The following is a 20,898-nucleotide window of genomic DNA, read 5'->3' on the forward strand; positions in this document are numbered from 1 at the left end:
ATTCCTCCGTTCCTGTGTTCCTCCAAGTACCCGTTATATTTTTCAGTAACAGATACCGATATTTTTAGTGATAACGGTTAATGATCGCGTCGACCCGTTCTTAAAATAACGAAAACATTTTTTTTAGTCTTTCGCATATCAGAAAAAACGTGTCATTGACTTGGTTCACAACTAACGTATGAATTTGCAGATGAAAATTTTTTATGGATGATTTTATCTTTACTCTAATCAGTGATGCTCCCATATCTCTCTCATGGAAATCGGCTCTCAGTTTGAAGACGATTTTTTTGAGGAGCCAATTCAGCGTAAAATAGAGAAATCCAAAAGTTATGTGGCTAAAGTTTATAAACCATACGTAAGATTTTATTACAATTTTTTCTCCTTCTTTTAGGCTGTCTTTTTGGAATCGTAAATGCTTAAATTTCTGAATTACTCGGTATGTAAACAAGGAAAAAATGCTGTTATAGAAATTTATTGCACTTCTTCCTCATATGTAAATTTTCCGATCGTTAAAGATAACATTGGGATTTTATTTGATTAATAAGCAAATTTAAGACGTCTGACAAAAATTTATTGTAATTGCATGTGGCAAAGTTATTGTTGTAGTTAATGTTTTAACAATTGCTCTTTACAACTTAATACTTAAGTAATTATTGAAAATATGCTGTCTAATAAAATATGCAGGTTATCTGTTCATTCCAATAGTGATAAGTATTCTAAGTTCAAAGAGACTTTGAAGGGGATCTGAACTTGTGGTAAAAAATTTATTTTAAATAATTGCATTAGATTTCTATGTTTTAGAGTTTCCTTAAACTGCAGTCTTTATTTCATTAGCAGTCAATGCTTAGTGCCATGCAAATTTCTGCAAATGTACAGTGGTACAAGTTTATCCTTTCATATATACAGCTGTTATGAATTGCGATAAAAAAATGGTTATTGAAAAAATTTTAAAACTAATGAATTATTCATTTTTTTTCTAATTATCTATTTTGTGAATCAATTCTAAAAATATCCAGTTTTTTAATTAGTCTATGAATTTAATGTTAAATAAATCAGGATGAGATAATGATATTTCTTTATATCAGTGGCAGTGCAATGATACTATTCCAGGCTACATAATATTTTCAAGTTTTTATGACCTGTTATGCAGAAAGGGTTGTGCAAACATGTGGTTTAGTATGGAATAGACTAATTTCCTTTGAGGTTGCTTCGTAAATTTGCATATGCTGCTTGAGTTACCAATGTTATATTTTATCTCTATATCGGAGTGTGATCTATCAGAATTTTTTTATTGAATTGTTGGTTAAAATTATTAATCAATATTAAATTATTATTTTAAATTAATCTTTAGAAAGCATAAGCAATCTTTATTAACATATGAAATACTGATGCTTATTTTATCACTAAACTGATAAAAATTTCTTTTCTCACCTTAGCAACCAAAAACTGTTAAATTCTAGATGTTTGGTCTGACTGATGCTAATCACTTACTGGAGATTAGCATCACTACTCATGCTTTGTCATACATAAGCAATAAATATATCAGATCTATTGTTTGAAACGCTTAATTGTAAGTTCTGCTGCTATCTATGCTTAAAAATCCAACTTTTTCACTGAGCAGCTAGAAAGTGGAACTTAACCTTAAAAAAACATCAGTGCACGGTAGACTGAGTAAATATATACTAGGCAATTGCACTTTCCCTTAGATTGTCATCAGTGCATAGTAGATTGGATAGTGGCACTTAAACTTAAATATCAGCAGTCTTATACAAGGCAAGTATATAGCGGGTAATGACACTCTTACTTAATTTAACAAGGTAAATTTTTTAGTAAAAGTGTGTGACTTTTTTATTATTATTTTATTGCTCACACTTCTATTAGGCAATGTGCGGTTAGTCATGTTTGTTTATGCTTGATATAAACTTTTGGTTTTATGATTGATGAAATATTAAATAAGTATTAATATCATTCAATAAAAAAGAATTTTTTTTCACTTAACCTTAATTTTATAATTATTTTGGTGACCATATAACTACAAATTCTTGTATATTCTTGTTTCGTCCGTCAACACCCAATTGCACATTTGCTAACAATTGGCATAGTAGTAGAAGAGCCTTGACTGCACCAATGTGTTTTGGTCTGTTTGAAGAATTTGACCTCAAAACTGGAAGAACATATTAGTTTGCTAGGAAAATTATTTTTTGTTTTAGGAGTTCAAAATCTCATTAAAAGTTTAACAGATTTTCTTAACTCCTTGGCAGTTTCGCAAATAAACAAATGTAGGAGATTATTTATCATTTGCATTTATACCAAGTCTCCTGTTTTTTAACAAAGACTCCTGTCTTTTACAACTATCTACTGTTTACCCGTATATTCTCAAATTATATAATTCAAATTTCTCCGTATTTGTAGAACAGAAGAAATTTTTTTAAAAAAAAAGGAATTTCGGCAATAAAATATCAGCTAATGGTAAAAAAATACTTCTCTTATTCCTCAACAGTGCTATTGCCATGTTTGTAGTTTAGGTAATTATAAATAATGGTTTAAAAATATCTTCTTTAGATTAAGATTTTTATATACATATTTGTTATATTACTAAATGTAAGTGCTTATATTATTTCTGATTTTGAGTTACATGATTATGCATGATGTATCAAAACTTTACTTGTAGCCCAGTGTTTTCACTATAGAGCGAGAACGCGAGAATCTCGCGTATTTTTTTCTTTTCTCGCATTAAAAAATTATTACCGCGAGAAATTCGCTCATTCTATAAGCCAATTTCAAAATTCGCGAATTTCTCGCATTTTGGAAAAAGTTTCGAATTACGCCATTTAGAATAAAATCCGTTTCACTTTCCTTCCTGGATCTTTCATTATTTTCAACATCTGCCCCATTATCTACCTTCCCTATTTACCAGTATTGTTCAGAACCTTTAAGAAGAATAGAACGCATTTCTCTGCAACCACGTGTTTACCGTAAGTAAGGTTTCTTCATGCAAAACGTTCAAATTTTTTGAGCATTAATGTAAGATGGACAAATACCTTGTAAAGGCAATAGCTTCTACTCCGAAATGGACAAATGAAAATGAAACAAATGTGGGTAGAAACGATCAAAACGAAACAAATACGCATTTGAGCAACCTAATGAGAATAGCTGATGAAAAAGTAGATGTAGAACATTTTCCATATGATGTGCAGCAAAAATATTCAATGCTTTAAAAATTAGAATGTATTTTTTCCAAGTTTCTTGGTGTGTGTGGTTTTTTTTTTTTTTTTTTTTTTTTTTTTTTTTTTTTTTTTTTAAATCTTACTTAACTTTTTGAAATCTCACTCTGTTTTTGAGGAAGAGTGAGAAATTCTCACCCATTTTTTTTTCTGCGATGAAAACACTGTAGCCTAAAAAATGTCGTTAGTAAAATCTTCGTTATTTTATTTCTCTAAAGTTGCTGGTATACATATATTGTATCTAATAATAGGAAAATTGGTTTTGCTATCAGGAGGAAAATGCAGTTTCATCTAACATGATGCCAGAATTAACTCCAAAACTAAATTAATCAGAATATATCACAAATTTCCAAATAAGCAGTTGCTCAGTAAAGAGTGATTTGGGAGTTGAAACCATTACCTAAAATTATCCACACTAATGTTCTCTCTTGCAGCATTAAAAACAATATCCCAATCTTCGTTGCAATTATTATATCAATTTTGATGTGTCGAATAGCTGCAGTAAATCATTTATTAATAACTGCTAGATGAAGGTAAAAAAATGTCCAATTATTCTATTATAGGAAGAGTTCATTTAGAAAAAGGTGAAGCTGATTAAAAAAATTTCCATAAATATAATTTCTATAAATAATGTTAGGTGAATTGTGTATCAATAAACTCCAAAATTGAGATAAACATTCAAATATTAATTTAAAAAAATAAATAAATGCTAGATAAATTCCAAATGATGTTTAATAGACTTTTTTTTTAGCAAATTTATAAATATTTCCCATGCTTGTCCCCTCTCTTCTACTCAATATTTTATTGATGTTCTTAAAAATCATGTTTAAAAATAGTTTGCTGTTTGAATTTATGGATATTAAATCTATCAAATTTAAAATCCCTTTCAAACAAATGTTCTAAAGATGCCACTGAGTGTGTGAAATATTTGATTTTTATTATTTTTTCTTAAAAATATAACTGAATTATCTATTTTTATTTTTTTTAAATAGATTTTAATATGACACTTTTTTTTTTATTTTTCATTACCAAAAAAAGTGTTACAGCACAACATTGATAAATAATAATACTCTTTTGGGAAGGAAATATCTTAACTTTGAAGGAGTTGAGTAACCCAATTTTCTATTAATAAAATTAATTTTATCTAGAGAAAGTTCAAGACATTGTTTGTTATCTTGGATGTGCTAAAAAAATAATCAGGAAGGAAATATCCCTTCGCTAAATTTATCTCTAAGTCTTGTGAAAGATTTATAGTAGTGCATTTCAATCATTTCCACTCAACTCTTTTATCATTTTAATTAAGAAAAAGAACTCTCGTCTTATCTAATTTGTTGTTACATTAAATAATTGTGTCAGTCTACTTATTTTTGTTTAAATTGTTCTGATCTATGAGGGTATTGTTTTTATTTTATATTTTAATAATTATGCACTGTTTTACAATGATTAATTTAGATTAGTTAAATTGTGAATTAAAATATTGTTTCTGACTGTTTTGTTTTATGAAAGTTAATATTTCTATTGCAAAATTATTAATATATTGTTTTCGCTTTAGTGGTTCATGGAGTCTGTACTAGGAGAGGAAAGTTCTCAGGAGGTCCTGGTGACCCTGAAACAAAGAGCTAGCTTCCATTATCGCAGCAAAAACTATGCGAAAGCAGCTGAGGCATATGGAAAATGTTTAGAATTGGTTCCTTCAAGTAACAATACTTGGAAAAGAGAGTTTTTAGAAAATCTAGCTAGATCATTTTTGAAGCTGGGTGATCCTGAAAAAGCTTTAGAATGGAGCTTAAAACTGGTACAAAAAATTTCTTGCTGCCATTTTTTTTACTTATTATTTTTAAGAATTTACTTATTAGCTGTTAAAATTTAAAAAAAAAAAATTAGCATTGCAGTAGAGTTGAAAACTAATGTAATTGGTATTTTTTTTTTAAAGGTCTACAAATCTCATTTTTCTTAAAAAGCTAAATTAAATATAATTCACTTTATTTTTTGTAATACATAGGTTTAAGTTGTCTGTGGTGCAGCTTCGGGAAGACCCTATAGTTCATCAAGTTCAATAGAGAATTAATAATTTATGGCAATCTATTTAACCTCACCAAAATAATTTGAATAATAAATAAACCATAGTTCATACTGAAATCCTATTACTGTATTTTTTTATTACAATTTTGTTTTCTACTAAATTCATGATCAAATTCAAATTTTTTTTCTAGCTTAGCAACTGTTATGGTTACGCTATTTACTAAATATCTATTAAAATGTGTTGATTATATAGTAAAACTCATTTTCTTGTTTTTAAATATAATTCATTTTTTATTGATTGCAGGATGAATCTTCTATAAATGAAGATCAAAAAGTTATTTCAATGAATTTACTTGCTTCAGTGTGTCATAAATTGGGTAAATACAAAGGTAAATATTTGAAGTTAGATTGATGTGATATCATTCATTGATTGTTGTCATGTATATATATACTCATGGATCTCAGAATCGATCAGAATAAAAAAGGAATGTGTTATGGATGTCATATGTTGCTCATTTCAATGTTCAGTCGTTTTTAAAAATCAATCATGGAAAACTTATTGCAACAACTCAATCTCAAATTCTGTTTCATAACCATAATAAGCATTTTTTCCCTTGAAATAGTTTCATATTCACCTCTAAGAAGCTTCTTAAATAAGTCAGTAATTATAAAATTGTATAGTTGTACTGTGAAACCTCACTTTACAGACACTCCTACAAAACACTGCATCTCATTATGAGCATATTTTGAATTCCCCGTGAATCTTTAATGGATAAACCATTATGTACCCTCTGCACAATGCGGACAGTCTTGAAGCGTGGACGGTCATTTATCGCCCAGACCTTCTTTTTTTTCCTATCTTTTTCAAACCAGATGCCAATTATTCTAAATTTTGAGAAAGGAAAAAAAAAACTACTTCTGTTTTAAATTCCAATTAAAAAAGAAAATTACCCACATTTTTAACGCATATCATTTGTGTGCTTTCTCCATAACTAAAAATATTGTTAAAGCTCTGCCCCCTCTGAAAATTCCTTTCTTTTAATCAATTTGAACACAGCTGAGTTAAAAAGAACAAAAATCCAGTCCTTAGGATATTTATGTAAAATTTTTCTATCTTGGATTACAATTTTTTTTTACATAGAACAGAACTAGTGGATAAATTAGCATAACAAGAAGTATAATTCTAAACTTTTGGATTCAGCCTGGACCTGCAACAGACTGTAGAGCTATAGATGGAAAGAAAAATACTTAGTATATTAATCTTCCTATTGGTGATTTGCTTCGAAACTCTAAATTCGTACCATTGCTAAATTATTTATATTACAAAAATTGTAGTATAATAACCAAATAAGGTAGAAATTTTTAATAATAATTTGTCACCAAAGCTTCAAAGATTTAAATTTTGAAAGCAATTTTTATAAGTTGATAGATTAACAATCAAAAATTATAATTTTCATAATATTAGAGAAATTTAAAATAAGCTTAATGTTTGAATAAAGCACAAAATTGAGCTTGTGACATGTCCCTTTTTTTTTTAGCTTTATTTGTATTAAGTATTCTAAGTGACAATATATAGTTTGTTTTTTATTAGTATATTATTTCATTTCTGTGTGTTTATATTGCTTATTATTCATGTAAGGGTTTTAAATAATTCTTTTAATTGCAGAAGAACTTGAGGCTCTACATTCTTGTATGCATGCACACAAGGTGTGTCCTGAGTATTGGCTGAGGCTTGGTCTCTGTTATGCTGGACTTTTTAAAATAAACTTGCCTGGGTTTTCATTAACAAGGGCAGAAGATGAAGAGAGTGAGTCTGAAATGTGTTGTGCCTTCAATTCAAAACAATACAAGCTGCCTTCCACACACCTACCTAAATTAGTCTCGACTTCAGAAAGTGCCAATTCTTCTCCAAATAAACAGCTTGATGAAAACTCAAGTCCTGCTATTTTAGAAGATGACACAGTTAAATGTGATTTTTGTTCATTAGGGATACAAATTGTATCATCGTGCCTTATACGTACTAAGTAAGTAAATTATTCTTTATTTCAGGACTTGAAAATTATATTACCCAGGCTGAGTCAGCCTTTATATATTCGATCAGAAATGCTTCATTCTCTTTAATTCCCCGAGTCATGATTATTTTTGATTAAACAAAATACTTTAATTAGTGTGCATAAGAAAATTACTTATAACATTTTTAAAAAATAAGGGAGTGCACATCAGTGGCGTATGCAAGGGAGGGGTTTAAACTACCCCACTGAGCTCAGACAAAATGGCAAAAATAAACATTTTAGTAGAAATTATGCGGGCTATTATTTTTTAAGACTATATATTTTTATTTGCGTTATGCCTACTTTTTTTTTCTCACGGTATTTCTCAGAATACTGAAGAAACATTTACTATAATAGGGTTGTACTTTTGAAACCAAATTCACGTGATACTGTGACGGACTGGTTCCTTACTGTCCTGCCAGTCGCGGCAGTTTTCGGGACTGGCTGCCATTCGCGAGGTCTTTACGCGATGATTCTGGAATCCTAGACGTTCTGTCGTCCTTGAGACAATTCGAGAATTTTGGAGATGCGGTGAAAAATTATATAAAAGCGGGAACGGAGTACAGTGGAGTTAGTTAGTCAGACTAAGTGTTATCTCTACCGTTTGTCTTCCGGAGTTCGTCGCTAAATCTGTTTTGTTTTGTCTTAACAAAAAGTTCATTCAACCGCCGAGCCCGTCGTCACCACTATTTCGACTAGTGAAGAAATCAGCAACAATACCATTGGAGATACTGTGCTCGTTGAAGTTATTCATTCCAGCTCGAAACTTTGAGATAGCAGCATAGAGGATATTTCTGTGCAAATATATATATATATTTGATCTGATAAATGTGAAAGTGGCCCTCAAAGTGTTACTTCCCACCCATATGACATTGGACTTTTTTCAGAAGATATTACATGCGAGAGGATATTACATTATGTTCTTAAACTTGAAAAATTAAAACAAAATTTAACTAAACAATGTTGTCTAAATAAAAAGTCAAAATTGTCTAGCTGTCTAAATTAAGGGAAATAATAGTGCTTTATTACATACTCGTATTTCTTTGAGTAGTTTCAGAAAATTATGAACACCCCCCTTGAAATACATCTTAGTTAATATTTTTTACTTCAATTTTATATTCAAAATAATAGTATTGTAGACATATTTTTGTTAATATTATTATTATGATTTTTTTTCTTTGGATATAGTAATGATAGGTACTTTCATATATTTTCATTAATGGTTGGTTAATGATATTGGTTAGTGTCATGTCATGGACAGAAATAATTTTAACTGTGATCAAAGATCCTATATACAACATCCTAATGTGATATTAATAGGTATGTTTGGGCATGTACTTTGTGAACAAATATGCCCAGCATGTTGCAAAGATAATTTTTAACTTATTTTGTAATGTGTTTAAAATTATCTTTGCAACATTCTGGGCATATTTGTGCTTTCTTGTGTACATTGTCATTGTGTTTAATATGCATGCAACAATGTCAACTATGTATCATAATATTAATTATATAGTATTAGAAACAGCTGTAAAATGATTTCAGAATACTCAAAGTAAATTTATTAACAGAAATGTTTAAATATACCTATTAGGATAGAATAACCAGTTGTCTCTTTGAGTTTGCAAAATTTACCTTTATTCCAGCAAACATATGCTAGAACTCAGTCCCTAATTTATATTTCTGATTGAATTAAAATGGTTTATTAAAGCACTGAGAAATTTATTAAATTAAGTGGATGAGTTTCAAAACAGGTAATCTGCATTAGATTTATTATCAAGGTCACCTGTTTTCTGACTCATTGATTAAATTATATCATGACAATTTATCAGTTTAGCTATCTATTCATTGATGCTCAATTTCCCTTTTCATTTTTGATAGCAAATGACAGATAATAATTTATAGCTGAGATCAATGAACTTGGTTATAATTTTTGCAGTGCTGTTGGTTAAAGTCTCTAATTAATTTTACTAAGCTTTTCTATTATTCAACTTACACTGACTATCATTTGCATTTACTTATTACATTAACAGCTTACTCGTGTATTTTTCTTTTAAAAAAAATTAAAATTTGTAATTTTTTTCCTGTTTTTAAAGTTTTTTTCCTACGAAACAAAGATAATAATGACGTTCAGCAAAGTATATTAATAATATAAATAGTTATGTTTTGATCTGAAATTAAGCTTTTGCAATATTTTCTTAAACTAAAGTGGTAATCACAGTAAATGTTACAAATTTAGCTTGATCGCTAATTCGCTATGGGTTTTTTTTTCTTCCAAAAATACTTTTTAAATCACAACAAAGCGTCGGCAGGAAATTGGTTTTAGTTTGCTATATGTTTTTCTTAGTTTCTAGTGAATTATTCTTGTTGCCAATTAAGTCTGAATTATAAATTTGCATATTATTAACAGGAATGCCTCTTATTCATTTCAAATTTTATATATTTACAGAACATTAATAGATTCTGGAGGACTGAATCTTCTAGGTGGTGAGAAAGATGTGGCAATTAAAGAAAAGGTAGGTAGTAGTTTTAAAATATGTATGTATAAATATTTTTATCAATTGTGACAACATACCACCTTTCAGTACCATAATGAAGTGCTTTCTTCAGTCTCTAAACACTAAATTAATTTTGTGTTGATATATGACATTTATGCTTTTTTCATTGCTTGAACTTAATTTATATTTCAATTTAGCATAATAGAATTAAGGTGAACCAGCTTATTGCATTTCATGGAAGCATGGTGAATATTTTAGGAGATCTATTACAGTTCGTGGCTGTCTGAAAGTTAAGAAAAGATGCAGGCATAGAATTTTTTAGGCGTACAGTGCGCCAAAGAGAAACGAACCACCCTGATTAACTTTTGATCTGATCTTCACATTGTTGGGCTAAATCTAAATGGCTCAAGGGAGTGACTTCAAATATTGTAATTAACAAGTGCAAACAATATTTTATTAAGTTATGAAATGAGACACAAAAACACAAAAGTGTTCTTTCTCTGAATAAACATACCTTTTTTTTCTTCTTTTTTTTTTAATGGATTTGGATTTTGACCCCCAAAATATAGGGGGTCGCTGCAATCTGGGAAATATGGTTCCAATACTTAGGCAAGGAGAGCGCTCCAAAGCTTGGATCCCTTAATGTTAATTTTACTTTTTGCTTATTTCACTTTATCTCGAGAACTTGTAAGAAAATTAAAACATTTTTGAGCACAATTATAACATTTGTTTATCCAAAGATAATTCCATGTATTTTGCACACTGTATATATTGAATTAATAGTTGTCGCTAACAATTTTAAATGTGATGTTTATTGCAAGTAAGCATACACTGAAATGGTTTTATTTTGAAAAGTAAAAACATATTGTCAGTTGATTTTTTTTTTTATATTGACATTTAAAAATTTATGTTTTGAAGCAGCATAACCCACAGAAATTAATTATATTATATATAGGTAGATATTAACCGAGGACCTTAGATTTATAATTTTTAATTACTCAATTTGATCAAAGCAAAGACAGTTTGTCTCAAAAGTTTTTTCTAATGACGTTGACAACAATGTAATGATGAACAAGGCTCACTATTGCATTTTAATTAGAAGAGGTCTCTACACTTTATAGATGTATAGATTCATTCTCTTCGAACGTCTAAGGTAGAATGTGAAAGAACTTTTAACTATTGTAAAAATCCCAAACTATTGTAACATGTTGATGATGAATAAATTATTTTTTTTTTAACAAAAGAGCATGCAAAATGTTTTTCCTATAACCTGGTTAATAGTTTTTCACTCAATATCTATTGCTACATTGATATTGATAAGTCTTTTAATAACCTGTAATGTATGCAGGGTTAAATATGTTAGAGATTTTTCCTGAAATTAGTCCCCCATAACTGAATTCATCCACTCATAAATAGAAAGACTGCTGCACAGACACTTTTTTTTAACAAATGTGCCTAAGTTGCAGGATTATTGAAATATTCAGTGTATATAAATAAATTTTGTTTATTCTTGTCTTTTAATGTTTTTATTTATACTTTTATTTTAGATTGATAATTGCTTAAGATACATGGAGGTTGACCAATCATTTATTGATATTGCGTCAAAAGTAAGTTAACTTTCACTTTTTTCACAATAATAGTTTAGTAGTAGTGTTCCAGACTTAGCTATTGAACAAAAGTATTTATTTCAAAGTTTATTATGCATTTCATCTGACAATTTGTACCACTTTAGTAAAAAAACGATAGCTTTCACAGACTAATTGAATCTTTAGTTATTCTCTTTTAATGGAAATACAAGAAAAATATGAGTTAATGAATTCATCTTCTGTCTTGTAAAATTAATTACTAGTATAATCTATATCTTTCAACTGTTTTGTTGTTAGACCTATTTTTTATCTTAGATTTTTTACAGTCCTTTTTAGTTGAAAATCATTTTAAGTTGTTAATTAAATTGAAATGAAAGAATAAATTTTCTCATCATAGATTTTTTTAAGGCATCCATACTTCATGTGCTTATTGTTTTCAGTGTTTTGAAATCAAATATTCGCAGGACAAGTAGACACCTTTTCGGCAATAAAAATGGAGTTAAAAATAAATAAAATCATAGGATTTGGTAGTAAAAAAATAAATTTAAAAAAGAATATGTGCATCATATGGTAGCTCTTATATATATATGTATACATATTCAGATAAATTTTTTTTCAAGCTGTTTTTTAAGTTCTCAAAATCTTAAATAAGAAAAGAAAATAGTGGATATGGATATTTATGGAAGTAATATTTCTGAGCTATGTTCTTTAATTATGAACTTAAATATTTTATAGTTTCATTTATTTTGTCCTTGAATTTTTATTTTGAGTAAAAAGTGGGGTACTCTGAAAAAAATCAAAATTCTCAAACAGAAATGTAACATTATGCATGTGATGTAATTAAGTGACCTGTTTCAGTAGTTTTTTCAGCTGGTCATTTTATGATTTAAATTTTTTTTTTAGATGTTAGGTACAGATTTCTTTGCATTAACTGAAGTTTGTGACAGTACTTTAGATTCTCAGAATACTTTTGCAGTTAAACAAAATGGCACTGGTGAGTACTTATACACAATTGCTGAGTTTTTCATTCAAAGTTTTCCACTCAAAACTATTTAAATAAACAGTTTAATATTTTTAAAAAAAAAACCATTTAAAAGTTTAAATATATTGAATGTAACTTTTAAAAATTTATACAAACTTGATAGGAGTCCAGAACACACAAAAAATTGGTGTATCTGGACTCCTGTCAAGTTTTGTGTAAATTCTTATATTTATTTTATTTGGAATTTTATGCATGCAGGAATTTTTTTAAACTAAACTGATCAGATACTTTCTTCGTGTTCCTGTTATTTCAGTTTTTGTATCACCAAAATATTATACTGTTGATAGCAGTAATAAATAGATACTTAATCATATGATTGTAGTTACAACACTTTTAATTTTTTTTCATACATTTTTCAATATGATAGAAACTATCCAAAAAGTTTTAAAAGTATAAAATTTTAACTTTTTTAGCAGCAAATGACACGGTAGATATTTTTTAATTTATTGAAATAAGTAAAGTTACGTAATTAATTTAAAATTTTACTCCATTTCATTATCTAAGCTTTTTATGCCTCACCAAATTTTTTTCTGTGTAGCATCATGAATCTGATATAAGTTGAAAAGTCAGATATTATGCAATTTTAAATTTTTGAAGTAACTTTCAATGGAGATAAAATTTTATATTAAAAAAAAAAGATATAAGTGTTTTTAATTAATTTAAACATTGTTTTTCTCCCCAAAAGCAACTTGTTTAAAAGGATCTGCAAATATATATTGTTAAATTAATGGCGTTCTTTGATAATTTTTAAGTATATCAATGTTGCAGAATTTATATTATTCCTTTATTAAGTATTTTTCACTCTATAAATGACAGAATTTTTTTCTTAAGTACCTCTTTACAAAATTTATCAAATTTGTTACTTATAGTGTATACTTAAACAAGTTTTTAAAATTATTAAAAGCAATGATTAACAACAAAAAAATTTAATCTCTGCTATTTAATGAAAAGAAAATAACTATAAAAATTGCTTAGTTCTCAGACATTTTATGTGTATCAATTTCATTATAAGAATCTGAAAACTGAATATTCTATTACATAATAATATGAATTAGGAATTACTCAAATGCTATTTAAGTTTTCAATTTTACTGTACTATACGATTTCCAGGCTTTACTTAAAAAATATAGCCAATTTCAAGAATTACATTTAATTAAATTATTTATAAAATATTGCAAACAGTTTTTTTTTATGTCGGCAGAAAAAACTAAACTGTACTACCGTAAAATTTAGTTTCTTCCCTTAGTATTTATAATGTAAAATTTTTAATGCAGGCCCAATTATTTTGCTTATCTGTCAAACCTTTTAAAATGAATCTTGATTGGATAAGTTACTAAGATATTTTTCTGTGGCTACTAATTCATTTAAAATAATTAATAAAAAAATACTTTTACAATGCATTGTTTAACTTAAGATGTGTGCCCATTTTTGTCTCAGTATAAGTTCATTCTGATATCAAGAATTTTTTCTATAACTAATATTTTACTCAAATTATTTTTCCAAAAAATAACTGAAAATTTTTTGTAAGGCATACATTTTGTTTTGTTCAAAATATGATCATTCCTATTATTATTTTTAAAAAAAGGTAACTTTCATTTTAAATATTTTCTTATTTTAGGTACTTTAGAATAAATGATCTTATCACGTTCCTATACTTGTATGTGAGATGTGGTCCATAATGATCTCGTGTTGACTTCACTTTTGTAAATAAATTTTTTTTTTATGATACTTGTTGAGTATCTAGTTTCAATTCATATTTGTTTGTATATATATTTAGTATATATTGAAAAGTAATGAATCATACTTTAAAATAAACTACTTTTTTATACAATTAAGATTTATATCATTTCAAGAAACAGACACATGTTTGAATTGATTTCAAATAATGACAGAAATATCCTAATACTTTTTATATAAATTAATATAATTAAAATTTACTTTTAATGGTCAGCTTATTTTAATAAAAAATTTATAATAAAGTGATATTTTTTTAGATTTTTTGAATCTAAAAAAAGTATGTCTATAATGTAAAGCAAAAATATAAAAACTATTTATTGGTAGGCAATTCATCTGTACAATCTGCATCTAGAGGATATTCATCTTTTTGGTGTATTTGATACATATAATTAAAAAGATTGTTATGTCTGTTACACATTTCACTGTAGACGTCACATAAAGCTTTATAGTCTTCCATTTCCAACTCAAAAGATTTCTTTTCGGGGTTTATTTTTGTTCTTTGCACTATTTCTTCTACCAGTTCGGGATTTTCTTTTGGAAAGAGATTTCTAAAAATTAAATAACTCATTGGAATATGAATATGTTAGGACAATAAAATAAGTCAAAATTAGAGTGGTTTGGGTTAAATGCACAAATAAATTTTCATGAACATATTGCTATTCAATGAAATTCTTAATTGGATATGCACTACTAAACAACAGTTAAACGGGTATGGAAATGTGACTTGTCAATATCTTGTCACAAAAGCCCCCCCCCTTTTTTTTCTTTCTTTTTTAAACCTGTGGGTAAGCACTTACATTTAGAAAAAAAAAAACAAGATAGAAGTTGACTAGAACTAAGTACTCTAAAAAGTCAATTGCTTGATTAATTTTTTTTCATAGAATTATAACATTACCATTGATGGAATTTAAGATATTTCTGTTTAAAAATGATAACACCAGGCTAGTGACTATCGAAATTGTCAATAATTAAAATACCATAATGTGTCAACAAAAATTTAAATAAATCTGAAGTAGCTTGACAGTTTCATAGACTTTCTCATTAATCTATAAAAAAAAAACAATTTCAAATATACTGTCTAGGGAGATCACCTCACTGCTCTGTTGTAAGTGAATGTATTAAGATGTTTTTACTTCACTCACCCAATACTTCTAACTTTTAAAATTTCTGCAATGCTTCCTAGTAACATACCTACTAAGACTATCCACACACGTACAAATTTGCATAGAATAACAAACTTATAATTACTAATTAGAGTTTTGATCATTTTTATAACATAAAATATTGATTTGATTATGAGGGATGTAGTGGGGCCGATTCGACATTTTAGTGAGGCGGAATAGGATGTGGTTCTGAAACTTCGATGAATATATTACTAACTCATAATATAACTTTTTTTATTGAAAATGTTTTAATTTAATGTACTTATAATGCTAATAGATTGAAAGCTAATGTGCTTAGTTAGTAAAAAAATTAATATTTTATCTCTTTATAGCTGTTTCAAGGAAAATGAGTTTATTAAGATAAAATAAAAACAATAACTCTTAAGAAATTTTGTTTAAAGCAGTTTGATGAATTAGTCTTAAATCTATAATATCCTATATATTTGATTTTTTAAGAAAGAAAAGGTAAAAAAATAAATATGTTTAGAATTGTTTTTCGAATTGAAGAGATATATATACATAACAGAATAAAAATAAGGAAAATTAAGTAATTTTTGATAAATTCAGATTTCACCCTACGACTTCCTTTCAGTGAGTTGGGTTAAGGTTACTGCACAACAAAACTGTTGTTTACACATTTTATCTCTCATTTAATTATTATTTGACTATTAAGAAAATGTATTAGTTACAGCATTATGAAACAATAAAATACATATTTTTTGCAAAAATGTTTTAAGTCATAAGAAAGCAAGTTTATTCCAGTTCAGTTACTTTTACAGTAGATATACCAATAACAAAAAAAAACTAACAACCAGTTAGTCAAATGGGTCATGTAGGTTAAGGCTCTATAATTTCCAGGCCAACAGTGCATTAGACAAAGGGCACCTTTACTTCCTAGACAAGATAGTGTTCAGTGCCTTAACCACTACGCTGTTGTGGTCCAAGGTAAATTATAATGGAAGCTTTATTTTGATGTGAAGTATTTCATACTTTTGTTTATTTATAATTTCTTCCGTTCTTTATATACATAGAATTTATTTGAAGAAAAAAAAAAACAGTTTAGTTTGAAATAATATGTGTTGAGCTTGAAAAAATTGGTAGTCCAGGCTTTAATTATTAATATAATAACCAATAAATAAGCACTTACTTGATTCCATACAGGCTGAACTTTTGTCGATGCTGAAAGATTGTTGAAATAACTTTATTAACAATCTCAAATGGCTGACTGATTAGAGGACGAATGCGTGGTGTAAACCTTACAACTGAAACATCCACTTCAGGTTTCGGAAAAAAAGCTCGACCTACAAAAATAAGCACACCATTAGCTGTTTTATTTTATTCATATAAAGATCACCCTATGGGTATAACCGAATGGAATGTTCATTTTATAGCATTTTTTTACCCTAATATATACATAATATAATACAATTTAGGGCTTGTTCAAGAACAGGATGATACATTAAATTCAATTGCAGTATTGGCTTTGGAATTAATTCAATGAAAATTATTTCCTAATTAAAATTTTAATTACAAATATTTCATTAGCAAGAATCAGTACATAATTTTTTGAAAATATAGTTGTGTTTATAACTTGACAACTTTATTATTTATCTGTATTTATACATTTTAAATAATCATATGTCCAAGAGATATTTAAAAAATAATCTCTATAAGTCATATTCATTTGAATGAAAGCTATACACAATTATTTAATGCAAGTAATCTTCACTTTAATAAATTATAAATTTTTTCCCATTATTTTCCTAAGACTTGGACTTTCTTTTAACACATAAAATGTCTGGGGTTGGAGTTGAATAGCTTAAATTACCCACAACTCCAAAATCCTGTGCAGTAAAAATTTTAAAGTTCTGCTATACCTTTAATTTATTACTGCATTATTTCCTACAATAGCCATAATTTCTCATTATATGAAACACAATAGAAGTACTTCTAAACAAATTACCGTCGTACAATTCTTTGTTCGAATTTCATGAATAGCATATACAATAAATTGTAATATTCAAAAATGTGAAATAAAATTACAGCTTTTTGATTATTATTTTATCATATATCTGTATTTAAAAATCATTAACTTTTGCATAATAAAATCCTTGTGATTAAATATTTTATTTTAAAATTCATTAGTCCTTTGTTTAAAAAAATAATTTTGATTTACTTTAAAAATGTATTTCAATACTCCATTGAGAGTTCTCAAAATTTTTATTTTATTTTTAAGGAAAATTTTTTTGAATACATTTACTATGCATAACTTAAAGCAGGGGTGAGCAAATCATCCAGTGTCTCAGTCTTCAAAGAGTTTTTGTAAGCTGTCTTCAATGTATTGTGTAACCACTGAAGCTTCTCTAACGGGAAGCTGTGATCACTAGTAAAATAGCACAAAAATTTTTATAGTCTGGAGCATTTTCTATTCAGGTCAGTTCAAAACAATACATTTGTATCGTTCAGAGGAAGTAACAGTTGTCATTTTTTGTGTTACCAGTTGTCAATAATAAAGTAAAACACCATCCAGAATGATAAGGGTGACAACTCTCTCAACAGGGACGTAGGTAAAGGATTAGGTAGTTCAAGCACCCCCATTGTGAATGGCAATTTTCAATATTTTCTGAAATTACTCATATTTTAAAAAAAATTACAAATTTTCCAAAAAAAGTACCCTAAAAGGCATTTACCACAAGTCCCTTTTCATTCAAGCATTATGAAACAAAAGTGTTCCTCCCTATCATTCGCTTACAAGGTTAGCCGATTCCTTTTTATTGTGACTAAAAATTCTCAATATGGAATATTTATCCTTTCATTTCCTCTGTTTATTTATTTTTCTTTTCATTAACATTTTTTAAAATTTCTTCTTAATAATTTCCATTTTAAAATTTGAAAAGTGATAGTTTGTTGTGAAATTGATTAATTAATTTAGGGAGTTTTTTAATCGATTCAAAATTTTTTTATTCCTTTGGTGGTAATTTCATAATTATTCAATTATAGAAGATGTATGTAAAGGCTAAAACTGGATAAGATTTCAAGCACCAGGGTTGGGTTTTTGACGTCAAAAAGTGGTTTTTGACATGACAAGGGTATAATACTGGTTTAAACCGTCAAAAACTAAAGTTTGCCAAAAAAATTTGTAAACTTCAAAACTACCAACAGTTGCCATGCATTATATTGAAATTTAATTATACTATAGGTAATCAGCAGGTTTTACAATATTTTTTAATTAAAATTAAGGTAAAATAACAGATTTAAAATCTCAGAAATTTATATTCAAATGCATGTGCAGAAAAATTTTGCACAAAATTTTTTTAAATATTTATATTTTGAAAAAAAAAAAATTTTTTTGATACTTAAGAAAATTAAAAGTTTATTACTATGCATTTTTGACATATAAGGAACATATAACTAATATTTATAAGGAACTTACAAGTTATGTTGTATAAATACAAACTTGATACAAGTGTATGAAAAAAATTTTTAATGTTATACCGAATATCTTTATTATCCAGATTGATAATTTGGATTTAAAAGTAGTTATATTTGTGAATAATGATAAATATAATTCATATTGTTTATTATATTTATTTATAATTATTACACTTATCATTTTAAAACAATTTTTACCTCTTAATTTTTTCCCCCACTTGTATTAAGAATACAAATAATGCATATCTTGAAAGCAAGAAGTAATTATTCAACAGCTGAATATTTAGATATTCAACAAAACTATGGATATAGTATTCAGCAAAATGAAATTCACAAGTATTTGGATAAACTAAATTTTCAGCATAGTAAATGAATAGGCTGAATATACTGTAAATCGACACTAACTACTCTGTGTATTTAACAGAAAGCACTTAAATTTGTATTGTCTTATGTTAAAAAGATTTTTCTTTAAAAGATGTCTAATGTGCAAAACTGCTAATGTTTATCTTTAAAAATTTCTAGTTTTTAGTATAATCTATACTATACACTAAATTTGGTTATAAATAAATTTCTTAATAATATCACTGCAGATTTTCAATAACACATGAAAATGAATACATAATATTACAAAAGATGTGAGCTTTCAAAAGTACAAGATTTTGGTTACTATTCAAAATATAAGTGTTTTTTCAAAATTTTAAATTTATTTTTTCTAGAACATATTTAGAAACACTATCCTTTATAAAAAATATATAAATTTTATGTATTAATTAAATTTCACTTATGAATATAGGTTTTCGACATTTTTGACAGTGAGGTTTTTGACGTGACGGTTTAAACCATGGTTTAAACTGTCACATGTCAAAAACCAGCCAACCCTGTCAAGCACCAATTCATATCATAATGGCTTTTATAATCGTATATACAGAGAAGAGGGGGGAGTTTTTAGATATTGTTTATAATAATATAACATAGCTTTCTTAGAAAAAAAAATTCAAGTAATTATTCTGAAGAAAAGGCACTTTAATTTGCACAATGAAGAGAAACGGTACAAGAAAATCACATTCGTAATGTTTTATTCCAAATTTTATAGATTTGTTAATACAGAATGAAAATAAAATTTTGTTTTAAATTTAATAATACATTACAATATTTTAAATCTTTAAAACATCAATGAAACATTAGACTACATATTTAATATTAGACTACATATTTAAATTTAACCTCACTTCAATATCTCAATTCTGAACATTCCCCATGGATGGCTTATACCTATGTGCTTGTCTCTCATTAACATATTTATTTTTAAACAAACATAAAATTTCAATAAAAAATAACATTTCAAGAAACTTACCTGGAATAGTAAATAAATTGTCTACATGACATAAGTACTGGCAAATAACAGATAATCGGCAACGACAGTTAGCACCAACTTCAGCCACCATACGATCAGCAACTTCTTTTTGAAAAGTTAATGACAGCCTTGTTCGACCATGAGCAAAGGGACCTTTGTGGACTGAGCAAAACCTCAGCCATTTTATGATCAAAGGTGTGGAAATGTTAAATGGTAAATTGCCAATAATATACAGAGGAGGAGGGTGTATTTCCCAATCATGGGCCAGATTCCTAAAATAAAATGAATAAATAAATATTTTGAGAGTAATATATTGCAATATCTCTGAAGACACAGATGAAGAAAATTTTATTTAACAATATTTTAGTAGAAGTTTTGTGAATAAATGAATTTGTTTGAGTTATGAATACACTAAGCAGTCCATCTGAGAAGTTCAGTGAATGGAAGCATAAAACAAGAGAGAGAGAGGAAAACAAAACTGTCATGCAACAATTTTCAAATTCTGGATAAAAGTACAGGAAGGAATCTGTAAAGGTTTATTTTGAAATCCATCAAAGTACAGATGTCTTTAATGTGGATTGCAGGAACAAATCTTATGGCTTATACAAATCTTTGTGAATAATCTGCAATTTTTGATTCCCAATGCCCCCTATATTCTTATGAACAATATTATAATAGTATATAATCTAATGTTCTGTTACAAGATTATTACAAAAGTTCTGCAAGCATCCTAAAATAAATTACCAGCATTATCATTTTTTGAATGAAGTATAATTTTATTAAGCCATATTT

The 20,898-nt window shown here is 27.4% G+C and overlaps 2 protein-coding genes across 11 annotated transcripts in view; one reads left to right on the forward strand and one right to left on the reverse strand.

Annotated features, from left to right (window-relative positions):
- Nucleotides 1-47: 47 nt before the first annotated feature.
- On the forward strand, nucleotides 48-14,251 carry LOC107455971 (uncharacterized protein C8orf76). 4 transcript variants are annotated; one of them, XM_043042997.3, is made up of 8 exons: nucleotides 48-355; nucleotides 4,777-5,019; nucleotides 5,551-5,635; nucleotides 6,913-7,270; nucleotides 9,744-9,810; nucleotides 11,340-11,399; nucleotides 12,282-12,372; nucleotides 14,039-14,251. In XM_043042997.3, exons 1-8 carry the CDS (start codon nucleotides 254-256, stop codon nucleotides 14,050-14,052), a joined length of 1,020 nt encoding a protein of 339 aa, XP_042898931.1. In that variant the 5' UTR covers nucleotides 48-253; the 3' UTR covers nucleotides 14,053-14,251. The 4 variants fall into 4 exon arrangements, with proteins under 4 accessions (XP_042898931.1, XP_071035892.2, XP_071035895.2 ...); XM_071179791.2 differs by having other exon boundaries at nucleotides 97-436; XM_071179794.2 differs by lacking the exon at nucleotides 48-355 and adding an exon at nucleotides 615-755.
- A 197-nt stretch (nucleotides 14,252-14,448) lies between these two features.
- mtTFB1 (mitochondrial transcription factor B1) overlaps nucleotides 14,449-20,898 on the reverse strand; it is a 79,290-nt gene continuing 72,840 nt past the window's right edge. For all 7 annotated transcript variants that reach the window (XM_087164214.1, XM_087164208.1, XM_087164201.1 and 4 more), the window contains 3 exons: nucleotides 20,107-20,378; nucleotides 16,468-16,621; nucleotides 14,449-14,705 (listed from right to left, as the gene is read on the reverse strand). In XM_087164214.1, coding sequence (XP_087020340.1) covers nucleotides 14,468-14,705; nucleotides 16,468-16,621; nucleotides 20,107-20,378 — 664 coding nt within the window. In that variant the 3' untranslated portion in view covers nucleotides 14,449-14,467. The remainder of the gene's footprint in view (nucleotides 14,706-16,467; nucleotides 16,622-20,106; nucleotides 20,379-20,898) is intronic.

This window comes from Parasteatoda tepidariorum, chromosome 1 (genome assembly GCF_982258835.1).
Source record: "Parasteatoda tepidariorum strain Cologne lab strain chromosome 1, Ptep-v5.0, whole genome shotgun sequence".
In the NCBI taxonomy this organism is placed as follows: domain Eukaryota; kingdom Metazoa; phylum Arthropoda; class Arachnida; order Araneae; family Theridiidae; genus Parasteatoda; species Parasteatoda tepidariorum.